The following is a 27,239-nucleotide window of genomic DNA, read 5'->3' on the forward strand; positions in this document are numbered from 1 at the left end:
TCCTGACTACTTCTGCTGTTTGCGGTCTACATCCTAATTCAGCTGTTGTACCTTGAGACCCTGCGTAATGGCATGGATAGAATCTCCTGACTGTGGTGTTGCCATACAAATACTTGAAGGAAGCCTTTAGGACTAAAGTAAAATAGTTTTTGAGTTTATTAGCTAAGACTCCAGCTGTTCTGGAATACACACTTCAGAAGACATCTGATCTCCCCATGGATGTGATAAATTCATATTGCTCACATTTACTACACAATATTGAAAAACTAGAGTCTACAGGTGTGTTTTTGAATATATATGGCTACTTTTGAAAAAACAATGACTTTATATTTGAAATCTTGATACCTATTTCAGGTGGATATGTCCAAAAATGTCCAGGGTGCTTCATGAAGGCCTATTACAATTTACTGTTAAAATGTGGGGTTTTTTAATATAAAATGAATATTTTTTGTGACTATTCACAAGACAAAATTTCAGCTTACCAAACTAGATCTCTCTCACCACCCTCTATAGCAAGTAGAGGCTCGGGACCTTCAGAGGTGATGCAAAAGTGATTACTTTCTCTGATGACTATAAGGGGACCTCAAGGAGCGCAGCCTTGCAAGATTTAAGTAAATCCTTGTGAATACCTTATCAGCAGTACACACCCAAATAAATTGGCTCTTTTTCACTTGGCCGGATCTTGTTTATTTTAGTCCTGCTAACGAGAGTACTTCAGTTCTGTGTTGTAAGTGAATTCTTGATTATGGCTAAAGGTGGGGGGGTGTTTTCTTTGATTCACATAATAAATACTAATAGTATTTACTGTTTTAATACCTACGGCAGATTGCATCCTTCTTTCTATATATGCTTTTTTATATATATTTTTAATAAATTTAGCCCATACCTATTAGCCTCAGTACTTGAAGAGATTAGATAATGACTTAAGTAGTTCTGCCTAAATTAGTTTTCAGATGGGAGACACAGTGCATTTGTAGCACTACAGAAGTATAATAAACAAAGTGACATCAAAAACCTTAACAGAATAACTATATTCCTTCGTTTAAGCTCTCTTCAACTCAACAAAGTATCAAGGTTGTAGAATTACTGTTGTTTTTGTTAATATTGTTAACTAGAATCATAGAATCATTTAGGTTGGAAAAGACCCTTGGGATCATCGAGTCCAACCATCAACGCCACTCGACAAAGTTCTCCCCTACACCATACCCTCCAACACCACATCTCAACGACTCTTAAACACATTCAGGGATGGTGACTCCACCACCTCCCTGGGCAGCCTGTTCCGCTGTCTGACCACTCTTCTCTGTGAAAAATTTTCTCCTAATGTCCAGTCCAAACCTACCCTGCTGCAGCTTGAAGCCATTCCCTCTTGTTCTATCGCTAATTACCTGTGAGAAGAGACCAGCGCCAACCTCTCTACAATGCCCTTTCAAGTAGTTGTAGAGAGTGATGAGGTCTCCCCTCAGCCTTCTCTTCGTCAAACTAAACAGTCCCAGCTCCTTCAATTGCTCCTCATAAGATTTATTCTCCAGGCCCTTCACCAGCTTCGTTGCCCTCCTCTGCACTCGCCCCAGCACCTTGATATCTCTCTCGTATTAAGGTGCCCAAAACTGGACACAATACTCAAGGTGTGGCCTCACCAGTGCTGAGTACAGGGGGACAATCACCTCCCTCCTCCTGCTGGTCATGCTATTTCTAATACAAGCCAGGATGGCATTGGCATTCTTGGCCACCTGGGCACACTGCTGGGTCATGTTCAGCCGCTTGTCAATTAGAACCCCCAGGTCCTTTTCTGCCAGGCAACTTTCTAGCCACACTTCCCCAAGCCTGTAGCGATGCATGGGGTTGTTGTGGCCCAAGTGCGGGACCTGGCACCTGGCCTTGTTGAAGCTCATTCCATTAGTGTTGGCCTATCAATCCAATCTATCCAAGACTCTCTGTAGAGCCTCCCTATCCTCATGCAGATCAACACTCCCGCTTAACTTGGTGTCATCTGCAAACTTACTGATGATACACTCTATGTCCTTACCAAGATCATCAATAAAGATGTTAAACAGAAATGGTCCCAACACTGAGCCCTGAGGGGACACCACTTGTGACCAGCCGCCAGCTAGATTTAACTCCATTGACCACCACTCTTTGGGACCATCCAGCCAGCCAGTGCTCGATCCAGCAGATCGTATGCTTGTCCAGGCCATGAGCAGCCAGTTTTTCCATGAGAAATTATTGGCACGTACCCACCAAAGACTCCACTGGACATGTGTTCCAGAGTCCTTCAAGGTTGTGTAGCTAGTTTGCATCTGTATACTTTGGAGTGCAGAAGGGTCTGTTAATTCCTATGAAGGTCATGATCTGCTGTTGATATAAATGAACTCCATTAAAAACAGTGGAGATAAAGTGATTTTTTTCAACTAAGAATCTGCCCTTAGATGCTCTTTTAAATGAAAATTCGACTGGAAAGATTTTCTGTACATGTGTTTTTTGAGTCATTCAACTGGTGTTGTTTGCCAGTGTGTGAAATAGATAGGCCTGTATTATTGGCAATACTCAGCATTTATCTTCAGGCTATGCAGTGTTAATTAAAAATAATTGTTTTCACTTAGTGGAGTATTAATAACAATGTGACTTAGCGCTTGTAAAATGTTTCATATGTTAAAAATGCATTGAAATAGGAGCTGGATATTGCTTGTAATATCTTCACAAGGGAGCCATATAGTTGTTATTACATATATTTTACAGAATAAAATTGTAGCTGAGTACAGGAAAACAGAGAGAAAGGGTGAGCACAACTGCATGATTTTTGAAATCCAGAGCCTAGAATAATGTGCATAATTTTCCTAGCCCTTTTCTTAATTCAGTCACCCTGTACAAGAATGAACTATTTCAGGATAGACTTGTTTGGTTTTAAGCACATTTGGGACTTGTCCACATTCTACAGTCTGAAGCTGCATTTTACAGTGTATTTACTTCTTGAGGAAAACATGAGGTAAAGAATAACTTCAGTTATAGTTAGGTTTGCTTTCTAGACGTTGATTATCGAGAATTATGTTATAAATTTGCAAATAAAGTATTTTTTTTCCTTGTTCACTGTTCAATATTTTTATGCCACTTGCTCAGTGAGGTTATTTCATATTAGCTGCCTTAAAGATTTAAGTTTACCTAGAGCCAGTTGCATCATTAGTTGCCACCTTTGAAGTTACAGCTTACTAGAGAACTTTAGAAAAAATCCCAATATTTTACATTGATTCTGTCTTCTTAGAAAAATCGGCTTTAAATATAAAGCTTTTAAAGGATGTGCCAATGTGGAACTGCATCTTTGTCATCTGAAAATGCATAGGCATAAGCTCAGTTGTATCCACAAACCTTTTACTGGTCTTGTTAATCTAGCGGTTTAGAAGGGATCAATTTTGTTGTCAAGGCTGACAATAGCTTGCAAAACAGTACAAGAGTCATTATTTAGTTCTGGTATGAGAAATGGTCACATGACTATGAAATAGAAAGTCAGTATCTACCTTTAGGGATTCCTTGAAGGTTTCAAGGTGAAACTCAGATCTCTCTCCAAGACCTGTGTTTGATCATCTGTTCCCTGCGAAGACTGTAAGCAATTTCAGAAACAGAAAGTAGTAGGAAAATTTCTAAGTCACCCCGAATATATAAGCTCAATTTTTTAAAGTAATTGTTCCTTTCAGTTGATAGAGAATGTACTAATAATTTCAAGGTGTTTATTACATTATGCGCTCACTTTTAATGCACAAGTTCTTTCTCTAGTCTTTGCTTTGGTATTAAGCATATTGCTCTGTTCACAGACTTATTTTTTTTGTAGCAAGGAAATAACTGACTGAAGTCTGATATATTGTATAAAACAAGGTTATACACCTAGGTGCCTACCAAGATATTACTACTTTTGTTTTCCCTAGTATTTATTTTAGTATCATTTACAAAATGAGACAGTCATGTTCATAATATAGACTTCCTAATGTACTATAACTGAAGCCCAAATATTATGGTCAGTATACATAGCTATTTCTTTAACATTTGTGAGGATCTGGTTGTTTCCCTGGAAATGTAATGTGACTTACTTATGACTTTGTGTAAAGACACTTTCACTGTTTGTGGTTTCTTTCCTTTGGGCCAGGGCAGTCCAAGGTAGCAAGCAATGAATGATTGCTTTAGAGGAACAACATTCATCAGATATACTGGATTTTTACATAGTTTCTGTACTAACATGAAAAAAAGATTATTCAAAACAGCTACTAGACATAGAACTACTGTGGTAATATTGTATAGAAAACATGCTGGGCAGTGCAATAAAAGTGGTAACTATGCTTTTCAAATAGCTAACAATGATGTAAGTTCTTTGCTTATAGATAGAAATAAAAAGTTAAGATTGATTGGAAAATATACAACTGATTCTCTCAAGACCTCTGAAATGTCTCAAGAGCTCTATCTTCTATTGATGCTGAGAATGAACGTGCTGTTAAATGAAGAGATTGTCCATTTTCATTGATGTTTGCTTTGCAACACCTTGGACATTTTGAAGCTCACCCATTCTGTTTTACAGGAGTGAGATAATGAATGCTGCAGACTAAAGCGCTACCAAACTGCATTGTGGGCATCTGAATTTATAAATCGCTTGTAGAGAGATAACAGGATTTTTCATATTAATATGGGGATAATGGATCAGTATCAGTAATAATAATTATATTAACGTTGTTTCATAAGTAACCCCGGACTATAAAAAGTGTATTACAGCATTTCAGAAGATAAAGTGTGTTTAATTTCATCCCTATATACTGCTAGTAAAGCATATGTTTTGATTCAGTGGATTATGCTTAAAATCACAAATTGGCATTCTGTGAATATTGTGGTAGTGTCTCCTGAAATGTATTAAAATTCAAAAAAATCACGAAGCATGCATGATTTACCAAATGTTATGATGAACTGAAAACATAAAGAACATGCTTGCTAAGAGGTCACAAATAACCATTATTGTGTTTTTTATCATATTTATTACAGACTGACAAGAAAGAGAGAAGTAATGCCTTGAATGTTGCAATAGAGAGTATGTGCAAGAAGACAAGAGACCTCCGCAGACAGGTAAGCAACCTGTGGGACTGAAAAAGTAGAAAAAGAGACTTGAAAGATGCTTTTCTAAATTGTTATTTTTGGGTTTTGTAGCACTGCATTTTGAAAATAAAGATCTCTTCTATATTAAGAAACTGAAAGTAATTACACTGTTGCACAGAATATATACATACAAATTTGCAAAATTGGGAAAAAACCCTACCAAATGATGCTGTCTGAATATATGTATGTACATAGGCAAAACTGCATGTGTACACGTCTAAATATATATGGCTGTAGAAATAGATCAGTCATGTTCTTTGGACATCAAGATTTGTTTTATTTTAAATAAGCTTGAATTATTATTGGTTGTTGGAACAGATACCTTGAAGGGACCACTGGGCCATTATGTCTAGTTGTATACAGTTGTGAGAACTCATACAACAGAACAGGGTCCTTGGAATACCTGGTCCACCGTCCACCCACCCGTTTTGCATTCCAGTACCCTAAAGACACAGGCCAAAATCCACAGTGTCAGGGTGCTGCAGAAGGTGAGCAGTAGACATCATCAGCTGTGTTCACATCCTTTCTCTGCAAGGAACATCTTTGAGAAAAATTGCAAATTATGTTGAAAGTGTATAATACGCCAGTTTAGAAATGAGAGCTAGAAAGCCAGTAGTTCTTTCAGCCAGGCTGCCCCAACCAAGTATATGAAAATTTATGGCTGCATAGAACATGAGCACACGCTGCTTCATTGTGTCTGTAACTGTGGCTATTTATCAATAGCCTCCTCTCTGGAGGAAGAATATCCTGCCCAACTTTGTGTACAGTCCTACAAGCCAGCCTGTGCTTCAAGACGATGAATAAATTCCTTCCTGTCTCCCATAATCAGCCAGGGGAAGCCTTGAAAGATGAGATGAATATAATATAAATATAGAGTTACAACTAACTAGCTATTCAATTTCTCCTCGCATTCCATCAAAAATACATTCAGCTCAGACACCCAGTGACTTGCATCACAAACTCAGTGTGTCTAGGAACTCTCCCATTCTGTGCTGCAGTCTCTTCCGTGAGTTAATTAAACTCTAGCTTCTAACTGTTTACCGACTCTGTTACAGTGTTTAAAATCTTTTAACTAACTCAATTTCCGTGTGTTTACAAACCTTTATAGTCAATCTAGAACCAGTAGTTTTCTCTAACCAGAGTAGCTCTACGGCTTCTTGACGTTTTCCACTGGAAGGTATTTATGTGAAATAGTTCATCTTGTTCCTCCAATTCTCTGTTCATACATGTGAATTGCATAAGAATTGTTTTAGGAAGAGTGCTTACTGCATGTCTAATTCCTGATCTGGGAAACATGAAATTGTGAGTTCTGTGCCTGCAGATATTGCAGTACTTATTTGCTTTGACTTAAGAACGTTCATTGTTCTGTCTCTCAGAGCTTTTACTAGAAAAATGAAAATTGTTATTTGGTCTACTCTTGCAGCTTTTATAAAACTTAAATTTTTTTTTAAATGATACTGTGTACCATTGCTGGTATTACATTAGGTGCTCATCATGGATTCAGGGCTATGGTGTGCGCAAGATACTCTGCTTTCAGTCAGTTGCTGGGATTGCCTCTGCAAAATTGGGGTTGAAGATGAAACCTTATGAAGTTGTATTTTTGAAATCTCTTCAGTGTAGTGTACAATAAACAAAACCATCATATAAGTGCTGGCCCAGTCACCACCTCATTGTGAGTTACGCCTTAGGCCCCTATGGAACATCTTTGTAGACCATGGTAAGTAAAGTGAAGGAAGGCTTGTATCTGGCAAGACTTGAAGGCAAAAGTAGCTGTCTCAAGAACAGTGTATTCTGGAAGTTGTAAAAATCTCTGGCTTTTCAAATGAAATTATTTGTATTCACTTCAGGAACTTGGACGTTACTTGTGGGGATCTTGAACTATCCTGTTTTGCTTTGATTTTTACTTGTATTGTGCCAGAGATGTGCACGTATCATGTATCTGAAGTCATGAAAGACTTCAGGGCCCTGGGACAGCTGTTTAGGGGATCAGGAGCACAAGTACTGTTTGCTTCTATCCCAACAGTTGCGAAGATTGATGAGAAGATTAACAGGAAATGCTAGCTGATCAATGCCTGGCTCAGAGACTGGTGTCATCGGCAGGACTTCGGGTTCTTTGATCATGGGCTACTTTTCAGGACACCAGGCCTGCTGGCAACAGACGGCAAAAGTCTGCCTCAGAGGGGGAAAAGGGTTTTAGGGCAGGAGTTGGCGGGGCTCATTGACAGAGCTTTAAACTAGATTTGAAGGGGGGTGGGGATAGATCCAAGCTTGCTAGCAAAACGCCTGAAAGTGGCATGCTGGCACTAGACTTGGAAAAGATAGGGGACGTAACCGGACTCCTTAGGAATAAGAATTTTGGCTCCCTCCAGTAAAAAGGAGAAAGGACCAATAGCCCAGCTGAAGTGTTTACACAGTAATGCACGTAGCATGGGCAACAAACAGGAGGAGCTGGAAGCCATTGTACAGCAGGATAATTATGATGTAGTCGCCATCACAGAAACGTGGTGAGATGACTCACATAGCTATAATGCTGCCATGGATGCCTATAGGCTCTTCAGGAAGGATAGGCAAGCAAGGAGAGGCGGGGGTGTGGCCCTGTATGTCAGGGAGTGTTATGAATGCTTTGAACTAAATGATGGTGATAATGGGGTTGAGTGTGTATGGGTAAGAATCAGGGGCAGGGCTAACAAGGCAGATATCGTAGTAGGAGTCTGTTATAGACCACCCAACCAGGATGAGGAGGCAGATGAAATATTCTATAAACGTCTGGGAGAAGTCTCAAGATCGCGAGCTCTTGTTCTCATGGGGGACTTCAATTTGCCGGACATCTGCTGGGAATACAATACAGCAGGGAGGGAACAGTCTAGAAGGTTCCTGGAATGTACTGGGAATAACTTCCTGACACAGCTGGTGAGAGAGCCAACTAGGGAAGGTGCCTTGCTGGATCTGTTGTTTGTAAACAGGGAAGGTCTTGTGGGGGGATGTGACGGTTGGAGGCTGTCTCGGGAACAGTGACCATGAAATGATAGAGTTTTCAATTCTGGGAGAAGCAAGGAGGGGGGTCAGCAGAACTGCTACCTTGGACTTCCGGAGGGCGGACTTCGGGCTTTTCAGGAGCCTGGTTGACAAAGTCCCCTGGGAGGCAGTCCTCCAGGGCAAAGGAGCCCAGGAAGCCTGGATGTTTTTCAAGAAGGAAGTCTTAAAGGTGCAGGAGCAGGCTGCCCCCGTGTGCTGAAAGACAAGCCGTCGGGGAAAAAGACTGGCCTGGCTAAACAGGGAGCTAGTGTTGCAATTTAGGGAAAAAAAGAGGGTTTATGGCCTTTGGAAGGAAGGGCAGGCCACTCAAGAGGACTACAAAGAGGTAGGGAAAGAATCAGGAGGGCCAAAGCCCAGCTAGAACTAAACCTGGCTTCTGTTGTTAAGGACAACAAAAAAAGTTTCTGTAAACATATTAGCAATAAAAAGAGGACTAAGGATAATCTCTGTCCTCTAGTAGATGGGGCCGGTAACATAGTGACCAAGAATGAGGAAAAGGCTGAGGTACTTAATGCCGTCTTTGCCTCAGTCTTCAGCAGTAGGACCAGTTGTTCCCTGAGCACCCAGACCCCTGAGCTAGAAGACAGGGATGGGGAGCAAAATGAAGCCCCTGTAATCCAAAGGGAAATGGTGAGGGACCTGCTTCAGCACCTGGAGGTGCACAAATCTATGGGGCCGGATGGGATCCGCCCAAGGGTACTGAAGGAGCTGGCGGAAGTGCTCACCAGGCCACTTTGCATCATTTATGAGCAGTCCTGGATAACTGGGGAGGTCGCAGCTGACTGGAGGTTGGCAAATATGACACCCATCCACAAGAAGGGCTGGAAGGAGGATCCAGGGAACTACAGGCCAGTCAGTCTGACCTTGGTGCCTGGGAAGGTCATGGAACAGATCATCCTCAGTGCCATTACACGGCACATGCAGGAGAACAGGGTGATCAGGCCCAGTCAGCATGGGTTTGTGAAAGGCAGGTCATGCTTGTCAAACCTGATCTCCTTCTATGATAAGGTGACGCACTTAGTGGATGAGGGAAAAGCTGTCAAAGTTATCTACCTGGATTTTTGCAAAGCTTTTGACACCATTTCCCACAGCATTCTCCTGGAGAGACTGGCTGCTCATGGCCTGGACAGGTGTACTCTTCGCTGGGTAAAAAACTGGCTGGATGGCCGTGCCCAGAGAGTGGTGGTAAATGGAGTTAAATCCAGTTGGTGTCCGGTCACAAGTGGTGTCCGCCAGGGCTCGTTGCTGGGGCCGGTTCTCTTTAATATCTTTATCAATGGTCTGGATGAAGGGATCGAATGCACCCTCAGTAAGTTCGCAGATGATACTAAACTGGGCGGGCGTGTTGATCTGCTTGAGGGGAGGTTGGCTCTGCAGAGGGATCTGGACAGGCTGGACCGATGGGCTGAGACCAATGGTATGAGGTTCAACAAAGCCAAGTGCCGGGTCCTGCACTTGGGTCACAATAACCCCATGCAACACTACACGATTGGGGCAGAGTGGCTCGAAAGCTGCCCGGCAGAAAAGGACCTCGGGGTGTTGGTGGACAGCCGGCTGAATATGAGCCAGCAGTGTGCCCAGGTGGCCAAGAAGGCCAACAGCATCCTGGCCCATATCAGGAATAGTGTGGTGAGCCGGACTAGGGAAGTGATCATCCCCCTGTACTCGGCACTGGTGAGGCCCCACCTCGAGTACTGCGTTCAGTTTTGGGCCCCTCGCTACAAGAAGGACATTGAGGTGCTGGAGCGTGTCCAGAGAAGGGCTACAAAGCTGGTGAGGAGTCTGGAGGACAAACTTTATGAAGAACGACTGAGGGAGCTGGGGTTGTTCAGCCTGGAGAAGAGGAGGCTGAGGGGAGACCTTATCACCCTCTACAACTACCTGAAAGGGGGTTCTAGAGAGATGGGGGCTGACCTCTTCTCCCTGGTGACAAGTGATAGGACGAGAGGAAACGGGTTCAAGTTATGTCAGGGGAGGTTTAGATTGGATATTAGGAAACATTTTTTCACTGAAAGGGTTATTAAACATTGGAATAGGCTGCCCAGGGAGGTGGTGGATTCACCATCCCTGGAGGTGTTTAAAAAAAGGGTAGATGTGGTACTTAGGGACATGGTTTAGAAGTGGTTTTTGTCAGGGTAGGTTAATGGTTGGACTTGATGATCTTAAAGGTCCCTTCCAACCTCAGCAATTCTATGATTCTATGTAATTTCTGTGTGTGCAGTTTTACCTAGATCACTGCTTCCCTGCCTAGTAGAGCTGTATGAATATTTAGGAAGCAACTGCCTATTCATTCCAGTTTCTAATTCTGAGAAATTACCATACCTCCCAGTTGTTTCCCAGCATACTGTGAATGGACAGCACGGCTGTTTCTCCTATGGTTGTTCTGCAGTTTTGGTTGATTGGTTTTTTTTATAAATGTTATTTCTGATAATTTTCTTATATTTCTATGTTGCTTCTTCTTCATGGATAGCTTTTCCTGAACACAAAGGATATTGCCTTCCTGGCATCCCTTCGAAACAGGAAAGAGATCCTTCAATAAAACTAATCTTTAGTTTTTCCAGGACTTTTGCCAGTGTATTCTTGTGAGGCAAGAGGCGAATAGAGGCAAACGCAGTCTTCTGTACTCATCAGGATACTGGTGGTTAATAGTGTTGCAAACAGCTGCTGGGATTGTCTTCTCTACCCTCTGCTGTTTGTTTTTGACAACCTTATGCCCCGTGTTTTATAAACAACATGTTTCTACTTTATTTTTTAATGCACTTCGATATCAAAACAAAAACTCTTCATGCTTCCACTTCTGTAACAGTCTGCTCAAAGGGTAAGAATATGACCTTGCACCTTAAAAATAAAACAATTTGTCAGACATCAGCCTCCCTCTGCTTCCCCTCTTCTGATGGTGTCTCTTTCACTTAAAAATGTGAGAAAAAATTTAATGACAGCACAATAACTTTCCTAGTATTGCCTGCTAGCACTACTGGTGCTGTTCTTTGTCTGTATGTCTCCCTGTATGGCTACTTAGCTCTTAGCATTTTGCTCTAGAGGTGGCCAGAGTCTGAAATAGACTTACTGAGTTGTGGAAAAAAATGATTGTTACGATTAGGATGAAGAGAAATAGATATTGCTTCAGATATTACTTTTTTCTTTTGTCTTTTCCCTTTCTTTGTTCCACATTGTATTTCTTTGTTCTTTGATGCTACACAAGCCATCTTTTGAAAACCGCAGCTTCATGTGTTCCTTCACGTAGCTGAAACAGGACCATAATTTCAAACTTATTTGTATTCAGCAAAGACACAGCATTATCTTTTTCTTGGAAGAAGATGCATTTCACTGTTTAATTGCAAGATAGAGGATTTCTTAGAACAAAATAATAATGGTAATTTATATGTGAAAGGTTAATTAAACCAAGCAAACCAGTAAAAAGCTACAGCAAGAATTATGTGACGAGATATAAAATTAGGCTGCTAGTTTGAAAACTGGATGCCTCAAGCTCACCACAAATGTGACTAAGGTCATTGCAGTCACTGGTTCCCAAATAATACATTAAGGCTGTGAAAGTCCTACAATCTGGCCTGTGCAGAGCCCCAAAATATTTATTTTTGAGATAATGAATCATCAGCCATCAATATGGTTCCACAGCTTTTTGTTGCCGATTATTGTAAGTGGAAATCTTAATGTTTAAACTGTGATTCCTCAAGGTCACGTTCACGTACTTAATTTTAAGCAGGAAAGTAGGTCTGTTTTGTTCAGTTGGACTTTTCCAACGCAGTAATTTTAACAGGTAAATTGGCAGGACCGGAGGTTCAATGTACTTTTTTCCTGGTAGTGAAACTTTTTATTGTCTCTTCATTTTTTAAAATTCCAAAGTTGGGAATGTGAACATGACAGTAAAAAATCAATTTTGTGTTTGAATCCTATAGCCTTTGTCTTTGTAAATTACTTTTGAGAACATACAATGTATCCAGATGGTACATCCTAATGCGATGAGCTTCAGTAAGTTAGAAGACAAAAAAACATTCCAAACGTAAACTTACCTGTGTTTGGTTTGATTTGTCTGTCCCATGTGCCTGGTGAGTCAATGAGAGCTGGCTTTAGATGGTGAGGCTATCCAAAAGCTAGTGGTGGAATTCATATCCAGATCTTGTCTTGATAATCAGCATATTTTTCTACTATTATTTCTGCTGTGCATGTTCACTGCCCTACCTTCAAGGGCAGCAGCATCAAAAAGATTTTGGTTTTTTCCGCATTTTTCTAGCTGTAAGAGTCTTTACTTCTACTGAGTTTTCACATAGATACATTGGAGCAAAATGCTAAGTGAGAACATGTCCTTTGTCAACAAACCTGTAAGTGTGTTAAGAGCTTAAAAGCCTTTTGTGTTCTTTTCTGTTCCAATCAATATCTTTTATATACATTCTAAAAATAATTTTTCACAGTAGTAAATTCAGTGAATGTGATAATTTAGCTGCATTGCATGTATTGTTACGATTGCTATATTTCTTGTAGTGTTCCATGATTAAAATGAACAATTGCCACGTGTAGGTTTATAATATGGAAAATAACCTCTTAAGTGAAGTAATGTCCCAATGATCAGTTATAAGCATACATGAAACCTTATTTAAGAGAGGTAATTTGCAGCAGAATGTTACTCTTCTTTAATAATTTAAAAAAGAAGTTCAAGAACAATTAATTTAAATAGAGACTCACTTATAGTTCTTCTTGGTCTATTAATCTGTTATCAGGTGGCATAATCAGTAATCTCATTGATGTAATTACCAAGAAGGCTACCATTTTGCTAATCAAACTGTATCACTGGGTTTCCAACAAGGTAGAAAATATTTGGGTAATTTTGCAATTATGATAACATGTGATGTGGACTATTTTGTGAGTACAAACATAATTAAATTAATGTTTTCTTTGTAAAATGAAATAGCCTTCTCCCATGGTGTCTGAACTTCAAGAGAGAAAGCCCAGGAAACGTTAGGTTTGGTCTAACAGTAATTTTTCATGTGTGGAATCATAAAGTAGTCTATTCTGTTCATCAAAGAACAAGAGTATTTGTTTGGCTCCCTTAACTTCAACAGAACTAGCACATGTTTTAAGTGTTTTATGTATCTGCATTCACTCACACATACCAACATGGATATTTAGGTAGTGGTATACTAAAATTGTCCCTAAAATTAAATAGAGTTTTCTGTGTAATAGATAAATTTCAGCTGCAGTAGTTTTCAGACACATGATCCTGCAAATAATGCAGGAATACAGTGTGTACATGTTTATGTTATAAAATACTAATGGACAATAATTACAGTAGACTTTAATAAATAGTCCAATTAGCGGATACTAATGTAATGCGTTCTTTTGCAGCTCCGTAAAGCCATTATAGATCACATCTCAGACTCCTTCTTAGATACCACTGTTCCACTTCTAGTTCTCATTGAAGCTGCTAAAAATGGAAGAGATAAAGAAATAAAGGAGTATGCTGCTATATTTCGAGAACATACCAGCAGGCTTGTGGAGGTATGTTTGATGGAACTGCACTTTTTTTGAATATATGGTATAAGTGACTTGTCACTGCTCATTTCCTTTACTGGCAGATATCATAAAACAATTAAGCCTGGCACTTCAGGAAAAAAATACATAAATGGCCTAGAGTAATAGTAAACATACCACAGTTTTTATATAATGGTACGCAGTAAGATAGTGGGTTTTGTGGTACCGGCATTTATATAGTATTTAATTGCATTGAAATTAGGTGGTGGGGAATTCCAATTTAAGAAATTAGTGTAAGCCTTTCACAAAGATACTGAGTGGGAACTTGATCAAATGTATGATTCTAAGGAGCATTAGCTCAAAGTGTTCAGAATGATACTACTCAAAGTATGTAAGATGCCGTATTAGTCTTAGTTGTTTGCCAGCTTTCTCACTTTGAAAGTTTATAGCCTGTGTAATGATATGCTGAAGAGGAAATGGTGCTCTGACACACAGTTTAGAGAGCCATGAACCTTGTCGCAGCCTGAAACCATGCTGGTGTATATGCTGAATAAATTTCGTCGCATACATTGTATACTCAATATTCGTTTCTGAAGGATATACTTTATGACTTAAAAATGATACTTTGTCACTTAGAAATTTGTAAATAGAACTGAGGGGAGATTTTCATTTGTTGGGCAATCAGTCCTGCAAATGTGACTAAATATTCACTGATTTAAACTCATTCAAACTGGAGCTTGAAACACATATGGAATACTGAAGTCACGGATTTTGCAGGAATATTATCTCAAGTACCTGTAAAGAATGTGTTGCTAATTTTTGTGGGTTTTTTTAAGCTTTCGGTGCTTTTGTGTTCAGTAATGCAAAAATGGGAAAAATCAATGAATTCACTCTGTGGCTGAAAATTTAGTTAGGAAAACTATTGGGCTCAGAATGAATTCATTAATCTTGGGTGATCTACAGAAAATGAAAGAAAAATAGGTAAAAAGCTAAAGTAAAAGTAGAGTATTGCATTTATGTTTCTCTTCATGGTTGTGTAGATACAGAATAAAACTAGTTATTATTCTCCAATTTACAAGAGTGTCTCATTTTGGCCATGCTGCAAAATCAAATGAAAGCTAAAACACAAACCAAAAGTTTTAAAAGTTTTTCAGATTTTTAACACTGAAGCTAAACCAGCCTGAAGTGGCTTTATTTTTAGAAAGGACAGGTGATCTCTGAAGATCAGATAACTTAAGTGAATTTGGAATTGAGTCCGGGTCAGCTGAAATACCCAAGTCATTATTCAATTTAGAAGATGTGAACCTAAAAACCCAATATTCATTTCCTTTCTTGGGTTTGAATTTGTTTCCCAAATGCAAGGAATAGCTGGCCGTCAGGGTAGGTTTGTGATTAAAGGGGCTGATGGCTGGACAGATACACTGCCTAAAAAATCTACAAGGACATGTAGCAGCTGCCTGTGAACATAAGACTGCCCAAAAGACAGCTATCCTTAGTGATATAGGAAAGACTATAGCACAGTTTCGCAATTCCAGCATAGTTACTGCCTAGAAAGGAGCAGGGAGTGGTGGTAGGGTAGGGCAGGGGGTAGAAGTCAAATGTCGTTTTTCGGCATAGACGTTACTAGTCCATTTTGCAGAGTCCCTTCTGCAAAGTGATAACCAGGCTAGACAGTTACGCCTCAAAAACTTACAGAGATTTCCTGCGTTCACCTCACTGAATGATTAATTTCAGAACCCTCTGTTTTCACCTAAACTTACTACTTAAATGCTATTATGCAGAGGGAAAGTATGTGTGTAGTTCATGAATGTAAATACTCGTGGAGATTCATTTATCCAGATTATTCTGAGGACATCAGACATGTTTCTTTTACAAGAAAATTAGTAAATCATAAACAAATCATGTGAGGGGGTAAAAGCAAGACTCTCATGACTATTGTATAAAAGGGGTTCTATTACATGTTAGACTGGTCTTACTGTATATATAAATATACAGTGTGTATGTGAACATATTTATATTTATGCTGTGACTTACTATGCTGCCTACAGTGAAGAAAACATACTTTAAAAAATGTTTTAAGTAACTGGCTTTCAGTGAGACTGCACACAGTGCCACCTCTTATTGTTGAATTAGTTGCTCCAAATTGTCACTTTACTGGTGCTTATGCTGCTATTGAAAATTAATGTACAATAAAATTAAAGTTATCTTCTGGACACCTACTAGAACTGAAGTATCTTATTTAAAAGTTGCTTATACTGGTTTAATGCACTTACCAGTATGTCTAAGTGAGAGCTTGATTGATGTTTTTTTGATAAGCTAAACTCTCCAGGAAACTAATTAGATAGTAGTTTTACTGCATCCGTCAACTGCTAGCCTATCAGACGTAAACCAAAACAAAAATGAAAAAATAGTAACAGCTAAGCAAATGGCCACAAAGGGGCTTTGTACATATAAACAGATTTATCTGATTTTTAAGAAAAATTCAGTCATTTCCAATAGCATCATCAAAGAAAAAGAATTATGGCAGAGTTTTGTGGAAAGTGTAATACCAATTCACTTGATATAAATGGAATAGCGTTTAAATACATTAGACCTGTAAATTGGAAGCACATTTTGGTTTTTAGTGGCCTAAAACCTGTTAAGCTGAGAATATATATTTTATTTTTTTTAATTGACAGTAGTAGAGCACTGCACTGTTGCTTTAATTTGTCAAGGAATATAACAGATAGATCTTACTAATCTTAGTTTTCACAAGTGTACATACTTCAGAAATATACGCACACCACAGAAACTGAGAAGTGGCAAATCCGTATGGAGCTTGGTTTCCAACTGAACATGGTGCCATGGATAATGGATATTCCATAGAAATCAGGTATAGCTAAAAGTGCTACCAAAATCAGGGAGCCTGATTCTGCAAGAAGGACAGGACAGATATAAAAGAGATGAGTTGTCTTTGAATCCTTGCTACTTCTATTATCCATTTATTTATCAAATAATTTACTTTTGCTTGGTGAACCTTCCAATGTATAAACATCACCTGTCCCCTTTGGGACAGCTTCCCAGCCTTTTGCCAGGGATGTGTTTTCATAACATGGTATCATTTGCCATCTGTGAGATTTTGAGTTGGATGACAGGTTAATTCAAGATCCAACCCTCTACAACATTTCTAGAGCTTATGAAAAAGTTGTCAAGCATCTTTGTACTCTAACAGAAAGTTCTTAAATGACAATTATGATTTGCATGTTTGGAGGAGAGTCCTCACATTCCTTCCTTTGTTGTTTATTTCCTTCACTGATATAAAAACCAACAAACAAATCCCCTTACAACTTTCAGGTTATGATATATACATCTGAAAAGCTAGTCATGTATGCTATTGCAGAATTGGGCTTAATCTCTGCAACTGGGAATAACTTAAGTCAAGTATTGAAGTGCGAGATCATGGGTGGCATATACCTGGCTATGGAATACTAACAGAGACAATAGTTGAAAGTAAAATATTTTAACAGCTAAACAACTAAGAAAAACTCATTGCAAAAAATGGCATATGACAGTAACTGTACTAGAGGAGGCTGGTAGGTGAGATAGATGAGACATCAGACAATTGTAATATAGCTATGATGGCAGTTTTACCATTTTATACATGCTTGTGACATCCAAGGAGTTGCATTGATTGTGGCCACCAAATGATACAACAAAGGCCAGTGATGTAAGCAAGACTTGCCCGTATTGTTAAATACAAAAACCTCATTTATCAGAAGAAATTTTTTTTTCTTTTGTCAGTTGCAAATAGCCTTTATGGAACATAGTGAAGCTGCTTGCAAGCACTGAGACTTGAAAAACAGCTCAGATGCTGTCAATCCCTAGTTTTTGTCTTGGAGAACAAAAGCTAAGAAAAAAACAATTTACATTCTCACTGTCCTTTTTTTTCTGAATGTAAAACACCCACGTGTGGTCCTGAGCCCATTATTAGCCTTTGACATCCATAACATGCCACGGTAAAGAATTTCACAGCTTGACTGTGTGTTGTGTGGAGAAGTATGCGTGAAACCCGCACATGATCATATCGTTTGCTGAAGAGTATCAGAAGAGAATAAGCACCAGTCCCCGTTTTCCTTCTCCATGCCACTTACAGACTTCTGTCATATCCTTCTTCAAGTGTCTGTTTTCCAAGTTGAGTATTTCTTTCTTTTTAAATTTTCCTTGTTTGGAAGCCATAAAAAGATCACCTTGCTACCTTCTCTGTACTTTTACCAGCGCTTTTCAGTTCATGAGAGGTGGTAGGTCAGAACTGTGCATGCTATTCAAGATATTCAAGATGTTTCATGATGTCCTCTGTTTCCACATATAAAACGGTGTTTCTACTCAGACAACTGCTGAACATTAAACTGCAACATTCACAGAAAGTTTATATGATAATCCCAAAATCTTATTCCTGATTAGTACTAGTCTGCTGAGGTCCATCATATATATGTAATACCGGATTATTTTTATTTTCCAAAATGACTCACTTTGCATCTCTCTAGATTGAATTTCATCCTCTATGTTACCATCCAGTCCATCTGTGATACCATCCAGTCCATGGTACCATCTAGTACCATGAGGTCCTTTTGCAAATTTTCATTAGTTCTTTTATTTACCACTCTGAGTAACTTAGTAAAAGATGCTTAAAAAAAAAAAAAAGTTAATGCAGTCACTGTGACTACTGGGAAATTTCTGGCTCACAGCTTTCTCCCAATTTCCTGCTCATTTATTCTTGATGTTGCAAAACCCAATGCTAATCTATTTCTGTCAGCTGAGAATCACTGGTTACTCAGCCACCCCAATTCTTGGAGGAGTCGTGGGATCTACATGTCTGCATCTCAGTACTGTGCACACAGTACAATTAATTGTTCTCTCTTTCTTGGCAACCTCAGGGAGGGCATTCTTCCATTGCCTCCATGTATAGAAACAGGTCTGTCCAGTTCTGCTTAATTTTAACATTGTTCTTCTAAAAGATATTTATGGCATAAGAAAGCTTTATGACTATTTCCTTTTAATCATATAAAGGTAACTTTTTGCACTTGAAGATATGTGCTGTGAAATCAACTGTATGTACTGTCTGCTGAAGTTTAATTCTCTCCAAACTAAGGAAAACAGTATTTTAAAAAATGTAGATTTTCCTGAATCCAGTCACAAGCTCAACATTAGTAGGTCTTCTCTTTCAAAAGCAGCATCTCCGCTCTATCCTGTCAAATGCAGTGTTCCAGGTGAGCGTATTCCATACAGCTACGAGGCTTCAGAGCAATATCGTTGAGCTGGGGTGATGATTTTAGTGTTGCACCAATGATGAATTTGACAATATCAATTTAAAAATGGAGAAAGGACAAATATTGTAATAAAGAGATGATATTGCATTCTCAAAATAATTAGTGACCCATAATTTAAATCAGCATAGTTTTATTACCTATTCTAATACGTCCTTTGTAAATGTTAATATACACTGTTATTCTATGACTCTGTCAGTTGTAAATGATACTGTTGTTGCCATATTGATAAAACCATCAGTGTTCAGTTTTCCTTCCATATTTCACTTGACTGCAGAAATTTGCAAAATAAATTTCTGAATCTGGTCCAGAAAGATCTTTTTATTTGTGTAGTCAGATCTCCAGTCATATAAAAATCAATTTTAATATTGCAGCCAACAAGTCCAACAGTGATAGATAATGCAATGATTTTGATATTACAGGATTAGGATGTAAGCCTATTTTTAAGTAAAACAAACCATTAATAATTGTGTTATTTCCAGTTTAAACATTTACTTGTCTGCTCAAATTAAAACATGTACTAACAATACTGCCCCCCTCCCCCAGGCCCCCCACATCCACCAGAATCACTTCACTTGTCGTTTTGCTTCTTTTGTCTTTTTTCAAAGTTGAAAAAGTCAGGTAGGTATTCTGAGTTTTGATTGTGTTGGTCTTTTTTCAATTTAAAACCTTATTTACCCTGTTTACTCATAACCCAAGATAAAGATTTCCCAAAGAAGATTTATCTTGCTTATATTAAGTCCTTATCTCTCCTTTGACTAAATGACTACTTTAGTCTGGATGTCTGACTCCAGCTTCAGATAGCTGAAGTGAGGTGAGATGAATTGTACCTTGAGAGATGAGTGTTGGTCTATTTTGAGACATATGTTGCGTTTTCTTATGCTTCGAATAGCAGGTTTTAATCAGGTGTATCCTGGTTTTCAGTGTGTGTTTTGCATCTGTTTTTGAAAGATCAAGGTTGTTTGAATAGTAGGTTATCAAATTGTTTTGTATGTAAATACAATAGGCTGAGCTGGACATTATAAAAACAAAAGTTCATCTTCTCACAAATGTTTCTCCAACAATTAATTTGATATGGAAATTAGAAGCATTGCTTGAAATATCAAGAGAGATTTTCTGTGGTTTCTATTTTAATCTGAAAATGAAAACTTCTCAAATAGAAACAATAGGTCTTGAGAAAGAACATACTTTTTTTTTCCTCTTTGAATATGAAATGTTAATTGAGCTAAGCTAAATTGCCTGCTACACTGACTCACTGCTCATATTGTAATTTAAGAAACAAACAGTATCCTCATAGGCCAGTGACCTTTGTAAATCAGCTTCAGGATTAATATCTCTTACAAATATCTCTCTTCTGAATTAGCATTTGGAAGTTACAGTCTTTCCTTTAAAAATTGATTTAAGACATAACAATATAATACAGTTCAGAGGTACGTATATAAATTCAGTGAAGTACGAAACATCAGTGAAATGGAAAGACTGAATACCACACCAGATCTGGGACAATGACATTTACAAAGGTAGTAGCAACTGCAGGTAATATCTTCTTGTTTTATGCTTTCTCTCTCCTGAGTTTATTAACTGCTCTGTGCTCTTGCCCTAGAGGTTCTAGCTTCTGTTAAAAAATGCATACATTTGGGATGTTAGTCACACTTACCAGGAATATTGGCTGGTGCTTTGCGGACAGCGCTAGTATTCAAAAAGCTCAAACAGTAGCTAAGTATTTGAGATACCTTGGTGAACATCTTTACATTATTATAGCTGCACAATAATTGCACAAAACAGAATCTCTTAGTTGTAAATGTGAATAGTATCTTCACATATATGGAGGAAGTGAAATAGTCCGAGTTATACAGTAAAAAAACCCCAAACCCAAATATTAAAATGCCCACTTCGGCTATTATATTGAACACTTCCCACATATGAAATGGACACTCAGGAGCTGAAGTATTTTCATGAGTACCAAAGGTCACATTAAACATTCTTCAGATGGAGGTTATTCTAGGCTACAGTGCCTTATATTGATCATATACTGCATCAAATATTTGTAAGTCTGAATATTGATTTTGTGATATTGAAAAACTAGCATATATTGCAGAATGAAAAAAGCAACCAGATTTGGGTTAAGATTCTCTCTGTATTCTATGTCTTTGTTTGTGAGCCTTGGCTAAAATAAATTCCCAAAAGATATGTTTCTGTTAGAAAATGCCTGTAATTAATTGGAATTCCGTACTATAATGCAGCAATTTTGACGCAAATGTTTCAAAAAATGAAGATTAACTGCTTTGAGATTTCATCCATTTAGGTTTTGCTTTGAAATGCCTTTTCATTTAAAATGTTACAATTAAATTGCAAATCTACTTGAAATATTTGATTATATGGAAATATTTTCAAACAGTCTTGTCTTCTAGGAAATGTCAAAATTAGCTCTGTATAAAAACACTATTTAAAATTATGAAAATTATGACGAAATAATAATGAAAAGCCTTAGGGTTCTTGGTTGTACTTTATAGTCCCATGCAGGACATGCCTGGTTTTAGTGAATATAGTGTTCTGGCCTGTGGTTTACTTCTACCAAAGACCAAAACAAACTCTGATATTGAGAGAACAAGTATGTAAAAATGAACAAAAGATAGGTAAAAAGAAAGACTGAAATGTTGCATCTACACAAGGGAAAAAGCAGGTCCTCTGTAACTAGAAATTTCTTGTTTGGGAAAGCTGACAGGCTGTTCTCCTGAGCTGATCTATCAAAGAGATGTAATGCTTTCTGAGAGGAGGAGTGATAGGCTGGGTGAACTTGAGATTAAAAAAGGAATTTGATGGGAGCAGGGAAGAATCCTCTGATTATCTATTCTTTTGGCACAGTTGCAAATCTCCCACTGCAGTGTTTAAAGGTCAACTGTACCAAGCAGAGGCTGAGAGGTTTAATAGGAGAAGTGGAGGCGATGATGAAGTGAACTCTGTGTTCTTCATCTCTTCTCTCAGTACACGAATATGTCGTATTCTCTGTAGTTTGATCTAATAACACTGACCTCAGGTCTACTACTCTGATACATAAACTTCAGGGTTTAGCCTATTGCCTAATTCTTCCCCTTTTCAGTTTTGACTGTATTCCAATATCACAACGCTGGCTTCTAGGAATTAGGATTTCTAAGGTTGAATCTGTTATCAACAACGGACAGTAACAGACAGCAGGTATATTTAAAGTGCATCATTGTTGTAAGGCGTTGATATAGAACAGGAAAGGCATGCAGGATATACAGAGTGTTGCTAAAAAAAAAAGTTTGCCAGTTAATATAAAAATTTCCAGTGCAGGAAATCCAGCACATCTATTGAAGGTGAATTCTCCTTAAGAAATCATTATTTTTAAAAGAAGTTAAAACATGTAAAAGAGAAAAAAGTAATGAGTTATAAAAACGTATAGAGAGAAATAAATTGTTTTGTCACTTCCTTGTTGAACAAGATAAAAGATGCGTAGGAACAAACTCTACAAATACTGACAGAATCTTAATCTACTTTATGAAAAAAAATTATTAAGATCTTGAATAAAATAACTTGCCAGCTCTTGTTACTTCAGCTCCTTCTAAAACTAGCTTTTAAAAAGATGAGACTGATACCCTGAATGTGCTGGGAGAACTTTGCTTCACAGATTATAATTTGGGTCCAGGCACTCCTTGCTTAATACAGCCCATACTCCTGGCCCCTTTCCTGGGGAGGTTGTCTCTGGGTAGCAGAGCACAACAGTTAAGGACAAGGGAAAGTCATTTAAACCACCTTCACTGGAGAGTTCATAGCTTTTTGCCACTTTAACATGATCAAGCTATTGTGTGTGGAATGACTGCAGTCTGGGATTAGCACCTTTATTATTTTAAATTAAAGTATAAACATTTTTTTAGTTTGTTGGTTTAGAGCCTTTCCTATTTACCGAAAGAGCTGGGCCCACAAAATGTTTGAACTAATGTGAGCCAAACTGGAATTGCTCATCCTTCACAGAATTTAAATTCTTCAAAGGAAGCATTTATTTAATTTGTATTTCAATAGCACTTTGGACACTCCATGAAATATCTGGGTCCCTAGATTTCGGAAAAAACAGATGAGACAGATAAACTGTAGGAGACAGAAAGGGAGAATGAATCTGTCATGGGGATCAATGACGGAGCCTGTAATAAAACAGAGATAAGTGAATTTAGCTAACTCAAAATCAGTCACCATTAAACTCAGTTAAGAATGTCCATGTAAGAGTTTATCTGAATTAACTCCTTCAATTTAGAAAACCATTAATTGGTGCAATTTCTATAAAGAAACTGACGTTTGAGATATATACATAGATATAAAACTTCTTTTTCATTCAATGCTATTACAATTACAATGGCATTTCGTCAAACAATATGGAAGAACTTACATATGGTACAAATGAAATGTTTTCAGGATCACACTTGTTAATCAAAATGTTTGCAAAACCCAGCACAGTGGAAGTAGTAGTAAGCATCTGTAGTCAAAATGAATCTATCTTGACAATAACTTAATAAGTATGCTACAAAAAACCTCTGTCTTTCTCTCAAGCAAAACACAGGACCACTGGCTCTTGAATTAAAGCTTTCTACATCTGCCTCTCATGGAAAACAGCTCTGCCAGAAGTCAGTTTCATCACAGAATCTGCAAATTAATTGTGATAAGTTGCTTTTCATTTTCTATACAAACAATAAATATTCCTCTTCAAGTACAATGGGAAAATTCTCACTACTTGAATCTGTTTTATTGACAAATCTATAAAACATGATAGCTCTTATTTGCCACTTTGTCTGATTTTGTATGTAATTTGCTCCATCTTTCTATGTTAAATTTTACATATACTGACCCAGAAAATTGGATTCTGAGAGCAACTCACCATATCTCTGAAAGATGCAAAAAAACCCTTACAAAAATCATCTCATTCTTGCACTTTCCCAAGTCTGGTCTATAACAACCAACCTTCAAGCAAGCCCTGAACATCCAGTACATAAGGACTACATTCCTTCACACTACTTTTCTTGTACTCACAGCTATGGATCACAGGAACAAAACCACTTGAACTCTGAAAGCCAACAACCCCCCCAGATTTGCCATCCAAAGTAACACATAGTTTTCTGGCAGGTAGCAACTTAATTTAAAATGGAATTTAGCAATCCGTTAATGAATACTGCATATACAAAATGCTGTCAACTGGAAGATTCTGATTTCTTTCTACCACCTTAAAAGAAAATAGGGAATTGAGTATCCTCAGCACTGCACACATTTCTATGTGTTTTCATCCCAGACTGGTAAATGCTAAATAAAAATAACATTTTAATGCTTCATATCTAGTTCTTTAGCGTTGATTTTACTGAGCTATTGAAAACCAAAACTACTTCTGACAGTGGCAAAACTCCACAACAACTGCATGTGTAGAGGTCAAACTGACAGATTACTGGAACATCTTTATTAACTTTCAGGATATTAGAAGAGACCAGAATCTGTTATTCTTCTTAGGAGCATAATCAGAAGACAAGAAACACGAGTTCTGTTATGTAGAAGTTTTTAGTTTCAGACAGTTCAATGCTAAGGAATTTCATCCCCTGACGTAAGATCCAAGTCTAGGACTTGTCATTTTGTTGCTGGCACCTTTGTTGTTGCTATACTTCTTTAACCCATAATATACTTTCAGTGGTATCATCATATAATCACATATGTGTCAAAATAGCAATTAAAGACCCTAAGGTGAAGAGTGTATCATCATCCCTATTTTTGCATTACAGTTTAACTTCTATTAGTCATGTACATAAACATACCCAGCACTAGGATGACACGTCACTAGGATGCAAGATTCTGTTGTACAATGCAATCTGTGGACACAGAACTTAAGTGTGGTTTTCTGCTTCAAAGAGCATATATATAAGTATGAAACATGATGCAGTTAGCATATAAAGATATGCATGCACAATACTGGCCAGCATTTTGGGAATAAAATGTACCAGTCAGCAGACTAGGAGGACATTTTCTGTAAATAAGATGAGCACTTCTAAGCACGATCAATATTTATGAATGGGAAATGGATTTTCATTACATGACCATACTAATTTCTGGAATCAGTCTATCCTTGACAAATTAACTTTCCTCTCTTATCACACATACTTTTTAATTTTTTTACTCCTATTTAGCTAGTTAACACAATGCTTTGTTTTTGGGAGGAAAACCACCTTCAGTTTGCTAATTTCTATGCATCCTCATTTTGTGTGATTCAGAATTCCCATTCAGCACTCCCCTGTTTTTGTCTGACTGACGCTTTCAAGAGAGACCAGTGTGCAACCTGCCTTTTCAGGCAGGGTTTAGTTAACAGCACATCCATGAGATCTGGGCAGCAGAGGTTCCTTTCTTGTAGGTTCTTCATTGCTGCAGTTCAGTTAAATCCAAAGATCTTAGTGGATCCATTTTAGCAATCCAACTGCTGACAGCCAATTTTAGCAAATCTGTGATTAGATAGGTCTGTAGCAAGCTACAACAATCTTAACTACAGGTGGTGAGACACTGGAACAGGTTGCCCAGGGAAGTTGTCAATGCCCCATCCCTGGAAATGTTCAAGGCTAGGCTGGATGGAGCTTTGAGTAGCCTGATCTAGTTGGAGGTGTCCCTGCCCATGGCAGGAGGGTGGGAACTAGATGATCTTTAAGGTCCTTTCTAACCTGAACCATTCTACGATTCTGTAACTACAAAACAAAAAATACACTTCCTCATTTTACTTACAGATCATTTTTTTCTGCAACTTTTTTAAAAACAAAATTTTTAATGCCTGAAACACAAATTTAATGCCAGTAAGCCTGAGAGTTAGGTCTAAACCCTGCTTTCCCATTTCAGCCAGAATTCATTTCTGTGCCGAAGGCTCTGAAAGTCCTCCAGCAAACTGACCTGCTTGTCAAGAGGATGTGACAGCTGTCAATAAGCAGCACAGACAGCCTTACTGGTTACAGCATACAAGCCTTCTGTTGTCAGGTGTTGCTGTAGTTGGTTGTTTGGTTGCAGATAGCACGCAAAAGGGAAGCCTAAAGACAGTAATGGCATTTGTGGGGGGGTGTGTGGAACCATTTCTAAAATGAAAGGCGGCACAGAAAAACGCACAAATGCTTTAAATGCAAAAATGCTTTAAATTCTAATAGAAGAAGCCTGGCAACAGTAATTGAGAGGTGGCAGGCAGATGGGAGGAGGCCTTTAAAGACAGGTAACTGTTGTTGATGTATTGGAGCTGGTAGGTGGATGCTTTAATGGAGAACTAATGTGGTCAAAATAGTGAATTAAGAAAATTAATTAAATAAAATTAGCTTAAAGTCAAGCATGTACTTCTAAGCATATGTAAACTTTAAGACTTTGAACCTTGCTATTTTGGGCCTCACAGAGTTTGAGCATCTTGCAGCAAGTCCTGAATTCATAATGTGAGAATTTTTGCACCTTTATGTAATTAATCAAATAAAGCCCAACTTTCCTATTACTGATTGAGCTTCAGGTGATAAATGGTGACATTTTCATTAATCCTCTTAATCACAGCCTTTATTGCATAAGTGTGAAGCAAGGGAACAAAAGATAAACAACCCAAAGATTTATCAGACTTCCTATGTCTGAGGCGCATATTTCAACAGCTAGAAATGTCAGCCACCTAGTACGGTGAGGCAGCGCGCGCTGTAAGTTATGTGAGCTACAAAAGGGAAATTGTCTTTGTTCAACATGGACTCCTCATCATAATACACCCAGTTCACATTTTTGATGATAGTGTAAAGGCAGCTGACACTAGTGCAGTGACAATTACTTTTTTCTTGTATTACTGCAGAAACCAGATTCAGAAATTCCTCAGAATATTAGAAATGGTGATAATTGTGATTCCATCTTATGTTCCCACAAGTCTTATAGTTTTGATAGTACTGATCTGTACTGAGCCAGTCAACTATAAAAGAATAATTCTGAAGGTGCTGAAAAAGGCACACGTCATCAAAATGTTAACATCAGAGGCGCTAAAAAAGGCCCACGTCATCAAAATGTTAACATCAGCGTACCAAAGCTTATGCCTCTTAAACACCAGGTATCTCTGTGAGTGCATGTACTTGTTAGGGTTTGTTGGGTTGTTCTTGGTTTGGTTTTGGTTTTTTTTTCCCTTGGGATATGGATGCTGTGATATCTGGGGAAGGAGGAGGTTTATTCCTGTTGGTGGAGGTACTGAATATTCTTTGTTCTACGTGACACTCTATGCAAATTGTCAGAAGTGCTTCTATTAGAGGCTGTTAT

General features: G+C 38.2%; 1 protein-coding gene across 3 annotated transcripts in view; it reads left to right on the forward strand.

Moving 5' to 3' along the window:
* CTNNA3 (catenin alpha 3) overlaps positions 1 to 27,239 on the forward strand; it is a 533,166-nt gene that overhangs the window by 303,439 nt on the left and 202,488 nt on the right. For all 3 annotated transcript variants that reach the window (XM_054204553.1, XM_054204552.1, XM_054204554.1), the window contains exons 8-9: positions 5,017 to 5,097; positions 13,525 to 13,677. In XM_054204553.1, coding sequence (XP_054060528.1) covers positions 5,017 to 5,097; positions 13,525 to 13,677 — 234 coding nt within the window. The remainder of the gene's footprint in view (positions 1 to 5,016; positions 5,098 to 13,524; positions 13,678 to 27,239) is intronic.

The sequence above is a fragment of the Rissa tridactyla genome, chromosome 6, assembly GCF_028500815.1.
Source record: "Rissa tridactyla isolate bRisTri1 chromosome 6, bRisTri1.patW.cur.20221130, whole genome shotgun sequence".
NCBI lineage: Eukaryota > Metazoa > Chordata > Aves > Charadriiformes > Laridae > Rissa > Rissa tridactyla.